At 36.1% G+C, this 8,679-nt stretch overlaps 1 protein-coding gene across 1 annotated transcript; it reads right to left on the bottom strand.

The window, feature by feature from the left end:
* Positions 1 to 1,331: 1,331 nt before the first annotated feature.
* LOC142339877 (uncharacterized) lies at positions 1,332 to 6,908 on the bottom strand. The gene is made up of 4 exons (XM_075390196.1): positions 6,074 to 6,908; positions 3,499 to 4,098; positions 2,312 to 2,680; positions 1,332 to 1,580 (listed from the first exon to the last, which is right to left on the bottom strand). The coding sequence occupies exons 1-4, from the start codon at positions 6,806 to 6,808 to the stop codon at positions 1,416 to 1,418; spliced, it is 1,869 nt and encodes a 622-aa protein (XP_075246311.1). The 5' UTR covers positions 6,809 to 6,908; the 3' UTR covers positions 1,332 to 1,415.
* Positions 6,909 to 8,679: the final 1,771 nt, after the last annotated feature.

Raw genomic sequence — 8,679 nt, 5'->3', positions numbered from 1 at the left:
AAGGTTTCTATTGATACCAGTCTCAACTCTCTCCGATGAATATATCGATCGGCCAAAATTGACTGAACAAAAAAACAAAAACCCATTTGAGTATATAGTTCCTCCCCCCTCAAGAGGGGTCGGAACAATAATCTCCAGAGACCAAACGGAACACCGAAACTTTGTTTTTGGTTATTTAAGAGAGCTTTGCAAGCTCTCTAGTCTTCGGATAGTGACATTTTACGCAAAATCATATAGTTCTTCAGAATCGAATAGTGCACCCGGTGAAAATGATAAAAACATCGGCACTATTCAGTACTGGATGGACTTCGGCTCGTTAACTGCAAAACACATTGCCCATGACTATTTTACAGGCTGTTGGGGGGCTTTAGGAGAGCAACATATTACGAAAACTTAATTATATGTCATCCTAGACCAGCACTCAAATTTGCTTCCAAAGAACACCGGTAAAAAGATGCGCATGAAATGATCGGAAACCACTTTTTTCAGAAAGTAAAGAGGGGTGCCAAGTAGAATTCTGAAACCACTATAAGGACAAAGCTTTTTCCAGGGCTCAACTCTTCGAAGGTGCACATAAGAATCAATATATACTTGTCCAATTCATACCTGAACCTTTCAATTCCATAGTTGAGAGAACTGTACAAAAATTTTAAATCATAAGAGATTTTTGTATTTTTCGTTTGATATAATTCGTGAAAAACCTTCGGCAAGTTTGGTTTTGAGATTCTGAGAAACCCCCCTACGCATAGTGCAAAAGATGAAAACCTTCGACATACTGACAATTTCAGAAGTTTAAAAACGAGAGACTACTCAGCTAGGTTTTTAGTACCGGATTTTGCCGAAAGTCGTTGTTTTTTCAATTTTAGATACAAGCAGCAGATCAGAGTGTACAAAACAATTGGTCAAATCTAAAAATATATTCTGTTTGCATTTGTCTTTTTGTACAAAATTATATCATACTAAGAAGTTAACTACTGCCGATCAATGTCTTGAAGCAAGGAAGGTTTCAAGTTAAGGTCAAAATTTCTGATATAATATAAGATGTTAACTGCCGATCAAGGTTGCAAAAATGTCAAAGCAATTTTGAGGCGATGGAGAATTTCAGTTGTTGCAACAAGGTAAATCAACTTCTTTTTTGGTTCACCCCTTTTTGTATAAAATCATATGCATGAACTGCACCCCCCCCCCCCCCCCCGGGCACCCCCAAGTATATTATAACACTCCTCTATAATTGATATATTTGTACACTCTTATAATGATGCGTATATATAAATTGCAATGGATAGTTTAAAAAACTTTTGCTGACAGGAGGCTTCTAAACAAAAAGGAAGAGGGGGAGGGTAGAGAGGGGGAGGACACAATTCTCATGTGTTTTTGTATTCTGTTTGGCCCATTGATGATCCTATACTTCTGTTCTACTGCTTGCAAGACTTGAATGTCTCTGGAATGTGGGCGTCCAGTTTGCTGATGACTTTGTAGATCTGTTTCTTCCACCCTGACTCGCGGTCTCTCCCTTGCATTATAGAGAGGGCAAAGTGCTGGATTGTCACGTTCACTGTGCGAACAAAATCTTCGGGAGCCTAAAAACAGGAACAGCTCATAATTATTCAGGTCAGGTTTGTTTTTTCTCAAGTTACCCACAAACATATTCTACTCTGATTGAAGTCTCCTTTGGGATCTATGCTGTTTCGGTCCCCAGCTTAATGGCCAGATAACTTAAACGCCCCCAGGTGCATATTTTAAACATATAGTAGTGTGCTATAAAACAACACCTAGTTTGTAATTGGGTGTAATAAAAACACGGGGGAGAAGGCGAATGTATCCTTTGTTTTTTTGCAAATGATCTATTAACAAGAATGAGTATCAAAAACTGCTCGAATCTTCAGACACGGGGATGAGACTTGATGTGTTTTTACCTTTTGGTTCTGAAAATAAGTTAGAATATAAATCTTAGACCCCAAGGGATTTAACCCAGCACTCGGGCACAGCGTCCTTGTGACAGGGCACCAAGTCCTTCGGGTAGCTAAGATCTATGTCCTAGCATATTTTTAGATTCAAAAACCGGGTCTTATTTTACTTTTGGTTAAAGTTGCAAACAATGGCATCATTTTAGTCCAGTGGCGGCAAAACTTGAAGTTAATTTCATTTAAGCCATCACTGAGATTACCACTCGTCCCCTATTTTGGCAGGAAAAGTTGGGAACTGTTGAGTCATCCCTTGTTAGATAATGATCAGCTCTGGACTTTTCATTTTCATAAGTCGAGATCTGGACCGGGGAACCAAGAAGAAAAAGATGCAAAAAGTGGCTAACCTCGAAGGCACTAGACTTGTTGTAGTGTGTATTCAGGTTCCGGAACACTTCAGATTGTCTGTCTACACTCAGCGCTTTACTCACTTCATCACTCGATCTCAAATCTTGACCTTTGACCTCTTGACAGGCCACCGCATCACCACCAATGAGCGACTCGATCTTGAAACTTGTGTTTGATTGGCCACTTCGTGAGACGGCAGCAGTATCATGCAAATCAATGACATTTGGACAGTTGGTGTAATTTGATTGGGGGAATTGAAGAGAGGGCCAGCTGTTATTATCTTTTGACAGCTGCTGATGTTTCTGTAAGGCTTCTCTCACGTGTTTTTCAATCTGAATGTAGTAGTACTCGCGGAAATTGCTGAACCACTAAAACACACAGCCATACTGCATTCCGAAATTGTTGCGAAACAGCAGCTTTACCATATTATTAGTGCCATAATGTTCAAACAAATCGGGTTTTGCTTTAACTAATTATTTTCTTCCTTAATAGGGCAAAAACCAAAAATTCTGACCATTTTTCTTAGCTATTATGAGCAAAAATAGTCCCCATTACGTAGGAAATGTTGGATGTATCGAGTAAATTTAGTCGATTTTGTCACTCCTATTAACGACCATGTTATAATATTAGGGTTCTAAGCGTGTGCGGAAATGGGCGATAGTAAGCAAAAGTTTGGATGCATTTTTCAATTTTTTACGATGCATGTTTTTGGGCGTGCGCGGAAAACAGTGCCAAACTTTTGTCACTCTTTTCCACGCTATAAGTAACCTTTGTTCATCGTTGCAGTATCTATTAACTATGATAGTGTCAATTATTGGTGAATAAATGTCTCGCAATACTAAATGCGGATTCAGAAGACAATTAGCAGTTTTGCAACTACCAATAGCACGGTTCACAAGAGCAATTAAATTCTAATAAAATTCGGGCAATAAACTTTTCGTAATAAATATTACATGCTCAAAATCATGGAAATGATTTACATTCATCCGTGATTAATGGTGGCGAAATTCATGCTTTATTCGTCACTAATATCTACAATTTGAGCGACTAATTTTCATTGTGAAAATTGATTACGTGAAATATGAAAAATGGTGACGAAATATCGCTAGTCGTTTCCACAAAACGTCATTTAAAAAAATAGGCTTTAGGACGTTTGCCACGTATTGTCACAGGATTTCCCGCATACCTTTATTAATTGGGCATTATTTGACCTGTTGAATTTCACATCCACAAAATACTGCCTCAAGATTGCAGAATTGGGGTATCGCTGGTAAAAGAACATCAATTTCGCTTTTCTTAGGTGGGTGGCTGTCAAGTTTTCTGTCAAATGAACAATTCCAGCAGAGGTGTCCGAGCAGTCCATAGCCGTTTCCTGTTCTCTCAGAACTCTTTTCATACCTGAAGTGGAACTGTTGGCAGTTCTGAGTGGGTTTTTCACGTGTTTAAATCCTGAATACCCATCGCAGCTCCTTTTCGGCTTAGATGACGTCGGTTGCAAGTTGCTACTTTGACCAAACATTTGAAACTTGTTCGTCGTTTTTGTAATTTTCGATTTGAAACTCTGAATTTGGTGAAGCTGTTTTTGATCACTACTTTTCTCATTTGTCATAAATTTGTTCATGCGTACGGTATTCAAGCTATTCGCAATGCTTACTGGGTTAAAGTGTCCGTTACCCAAATTGTTCATGGATTGAGGGGGCATCAAATTACTTGGCAATGCATTGGTTTTCATCAGTGAAATGGGGTTGTTGGGAATTAGCGGGAATGTTGGCACAAGAGGGAATGCCTGAAAAAAGACACTTAAAGTTTTCATTTTACCACGGCCCAAGAGCCTGAAAAAAAACAGAATTATAAGCAAAATTTGAGCGGCATATTAAGTTGATTCCATAGAAAATTCATCGACAAAGGTAGTTATTTTAGCACAATCATATTGAAAGCTGAATGTGTATAGTTGTCTGGAACCAGAAAAAAAAAGAAATTGAGACAAGTTGAGAAAAAAATGCATAGTGCATTAAATTGACAGGCAAGAGAAAAAACATAAGTTAGATGGCAACAAATCAATCATGATCAAAGAATCATTCGACTAATTCATCGACGAAATATTCATTTCTGCAACCAAACATTACATTTTTTAAAATAGTACCCGTTTTTTATAACATTTAAAGGAGCCTAGGAATACCAAATGCAACCATTTGCATAAGTTGAATAAAGAAAAGGCCGTGTTATAAACAAAACCCTGCTAAAATTGAAGAGGGTTTAATTTCCTTGCCCGGAATACAGGCTGGACCACCCTTGTAACAACCGATCTATACTCCTTTCATATGTCCAATTTAGATATATCATAAGTCTAACTGCTGTTGCTTCTTAAGTCCACCAATGCCCTCAACTTACGAACTATGCATGAGCTCGGCCTTTTCAAAAGAGTTGCTTTATTCACGGGACAAATTGCAGTAAAATTTGATTTTTTTTAATTAAAAGGAAAATGTGACAACTTTTGCTCAAAAAATAGATGAAAACGGATTTGCAGAGTGACGCCTTGCATAATCCCAAAAAGCATTGCATTTAATTGCAAGATTGCAGAAAATCTATCTAGTGTTTACCAAAGTGCATTTTAAGACCATTCAAATTTCTGTAAAATTGACACCAGCCGGAGTATCATTTCAGCTTTAACATTGACTTTTTAACGCCAAACTTGTGCCAAACTTCGCTCAGTTTACTTAATGCATAAAATGATTAAATCTGACTATGTATGCTTCGTTTATTTTATCCTACTATAATTACTCGATCGGAGTGATATTAAAGAATACCTGATTAATGGTTGAGGTCTGCAAGTCAATTTAACCCTGGATGGAAGACTAAAAAACTAAAAAACTAAAAAAACTAAAAAAAACTAAAAAACTAGACGCGTGTCTTCAAAACCTACATCGAAGCACCGTCACTTTTTTGTTTTTCGATTAGAGTTTTATCTATATTTTATTTTTCGATTAAAACTATTTTTTGTAGCTTTTAATTAATACCAGAAAGGATATAATATGGGGCACAAGTAGGAGGAGCGCTCACTGTAACACTAGAAGAATACGACGTCTTTCTAAGGATACAGTTTAAATTTGCTCAACAATCAATTTCTAGGAAGATGGAAAAAAAATTTAAAAAATTTCTAAACAGTATAAAAAGGACAAAAAAGTTATCCCATTAATAATTTAATATCAGAAAAATTCTCGGGGAATAAATATCGAAAATTTAATCAAATTAATCAAAAGGTTAATTTAGTCGAAAATAAAAAATATATATATGGCTGACAAAAATTGGTTGGTTACAAAGTGTCGGAAGGTTGCTCATAAATTTCTTTTATATTATATTTGAAAATTTTAGTTTTTTCATTGATAAACTCATTGAAAAAAGCAAAGACTCAAATCACGTATTACATGGTAAACTTTATTTTTGGGGTCGACTATTGGTAGAAAATATCTAACTTAGTCGAGTTGCAATTTTGTCAAGTAACCCGGGATACATTTATCTCCATTGTATTTGCGGTTTAAGTTTTTCAACTTTATGGTTCAGCAGAAGAAATTTCACGCTGGACACAACTATTTATTTCTCACGGAAAACTGAAAAACAAAAACATCGAAGCATTTCTAAAGGAGGTGCAACCATATCAACTACTTCTTTTCAATCTTTTCAATAAACATAATTACACAGAATTGGCGCAAAAAATACTCTTTATTCACAGCATGCTAGCATAGAAAACAGTCTACACTTACAGAAGTGCTATTTGGTCTGAAATTAGCCGCAAACTGCTGAGCAGGCAAAAGATCACAAAATTTGTGCTGTTGATGTTGTAACCACCCAAAATCATCCAGCTGGTTTTGGTAGTTCGCCCCGAAACCTCTCAACGCATTTCTCGCATCTGCCAAATTTTTAACTTGTCTCTGACGCTCAATTTCCAAGTTCAACGCTTGAAGCAGCTGTGCTAAGTTCCGCGCGCTTTGTGGATTGGCTGAAGAATTTTCCGGAATGTTCTGGAACATTGTTGCACTGTTTTGCTCGCTAGTTGGTGAACATTTTTTGAACAAATGATGAAACATAGCCCAGTTTTGAAGGAAGTTATCCAATGTTGAAGGGTCCAGGCTACTTTGAGGCAATTTCGAGGAAGAATTGTTGGGTTTCGTCGGCGTTTCCAGCCTTTGGCTGTTTGATAAAGGCGCCTTTTTCGGTTCCGATCGGTAATTGGGTTCACTGTTAGTTTTCACAATTTGACCCAAGTTTGCATCGGTTGAGGTTGGCTTCATTTGCTCTTTTTCAGTTGTTTGCTGTTCCTCCGATTTGGCGAAATCCGCGTTTGGAACTTCGACTTGTAGAGGTCGCAAATCTTGATCCAAGTCAGTGGCTACGACCAGTGGAGAATGACAGCTATTCGATTCCTCATTTTTCGAGCCATTTTCAGGTTCAAGACTCACTTGTTCCTGCGTCGGTTTATCACAAGTTGAAAAGTCCATAGCTTCGATATCAAGTTATCTATTTTGTAGAATACTTCAAAAGCTGACTATTTAAAAGTAGATCTTTCAAAATGATAATTGTAATTGATTTTTAGGGAGTTTGTTGTGAGAATGGATAATATGGAGAAATGGCAAAAACTGTAAGACAGATTGTAGGGAAAGAGAGAAAAACTTTGAATCTCGCAGATATCAATTACAAGCTCCCTCTCACTTTTAAATCGATTTTTTATTCAAAATGGGCTAAGCAATAATTGTAAACTGTGGCAATTACTGTGTCCATTTATCACTATGCAATTAGAGAGTATATAATGATGTAGCTGTTAGGACAACCAAAATGACTCTTGAAGTTTTAACAACTTTAGTTGATTTGATTTGGGCAATTTCAACCAATTTCAATCCTCCAGGTTGTGTCGTTGAATAACTGGGAAATGAAGTACCAAGGGACATTTTAACGCTTATAACTAGAGATAACTAATTTGTAACTAATCTAAAAGTTATTTTTCACTTATCTTGTCAACTGCGCACTTTCGCACCTATTTAATCATAAAATCTCTTTCTCATCTCATTTTTATGACTGTGCCGAGAAAACAACAAAAATTTAATGCTATTTTACTTTTATAGCACCAAATTTATTTCCACGCTCTCATAACAGACAAGTTTATTTATGCAAATTAGGATAAAATATGTAAAAAATATCCAAATTTTGTTCTTAAAAGCAGAAAGCAAATCTATTCTTGCAGAACCCTGGTCGACCTCAACAAATTCTAATTTTTTTCTTTTTCGTAACTTCAAAACAAAACGATAATTGTGGAAGTAATTATTAAAACTTAAGGAGAAGTTTTCAAAACTTTTGATAAGGCTCCAGCTCATTTATAAGCAATTTCAGCATCACCTCATCAAAAGGAAAGAAATTTTTGGAATAAAAATCTGAAAAATTATCTTTTATGCGTTTGTTTGAAGTTCCCATTCTTAAAGAAGAGATGGGCGATGAGAAAAAGAAACACGAGGCGACAACCAGATCTCTTCATAGCTGATTGAAGAACAAATTTCGCCCCTCTATTTGATGTTGAGCACGTTATATTAATATTAGAAATCGCACGACCAATTCTTGAATATCAGCTTTGTTTTTTTGTAATGAAATCAAATTTTCTTCATTTTCAAATTTTAATAAAGTTTAAAGCACCAAATTTTTTATTTATGGATTTTCGTTCTATGTGGCTCATTTTGTTTTTGTTTCTGATAACAAAAATCAATTCATAGTTCAATCAATCGGTTCATTAATCGCAAATTAATTGTTAACGACAACGAATCGGGTCCTGTTTTTTTTGCTGTTTTTAACATTATCGCAGTGACATTTCTTAAAACTTAGTGACGTTTTGTTTAGATTTGAATATGATAATTATGATGATAGGGAGTCTGTCGGACCCGAGCCCTTTTGGACCAGCTGTAAATCATGTATTGTGTTGTAAATCGATCCGGGTTAAAATAACACGTGGCTAATCCAAATAGAACACATAATAGTGAATTAGCTTAAGTATGCACAACTTTGTTTTGATTCGAAAACAAAAGCAGGAACAAAATCCCTTGTTCAACCCCACTCATTAGAGAATGGAACTCATTCACGTGTGATTAAACTCGATCACTAATATAATTAACTGCCAAAGCAGACCGTTTTTTGAGTAAACTCATCATACACAAATTTGATTTGTCAGCAGCAGTTTTTAAAGTCAGATTTGGATTTGAAAGTTTTCGTATCGGATTCATATTTGTTTTTTGGATTTCTTATTACAGGATTTTGTTATTTCAAACCTCAAGATGTCAGGAGACCATAAATATTCATAACTATTGTCTCTATTGACGCCAAAGAAAGA

Source organism: Convolutriloba macropyga, chromosome 5 (assembly GCF_964194025.1).
Source record: "Convolutriloba macropyga chromosome 5, txConMacr16.3, whole genome shotgun sequence".
Lineage (NCBI taxonomy): Eukaryota > Metazoa > Xenacoelomorpha > Acoela > Convolutidae > Convolutriloba > Convolutriloba macropyga.
Note: the sequence above shows the minus strand (reverse complement) of the source record. Positions and strands in the feature narration are given on the sequence as shown.

Coding starts and splice junctions, on each gene's coding strand:
- LOC142339877 (XM_075390196.1), bottom strand. CDS start 6,808: ATGGACTTTTCAACTTGTGATAAACCGACGCAGGAACAAGTGAGTCTT. Junction 2,681..3,498: donor ATAATGCCCAATTAATAAAG/GTATGCGGGAAA, acceptor TGTGTGTTTTAG/TGGTTCAGCAATTTCCGCGA. Junction 1,581..2,311: donor ACAAGTCTAGTGCCTTCGAG/GTTAGCCACTTT, acceptor TCCTGTTTTTAG/GCTCCCGAAGATTTTGTTCG.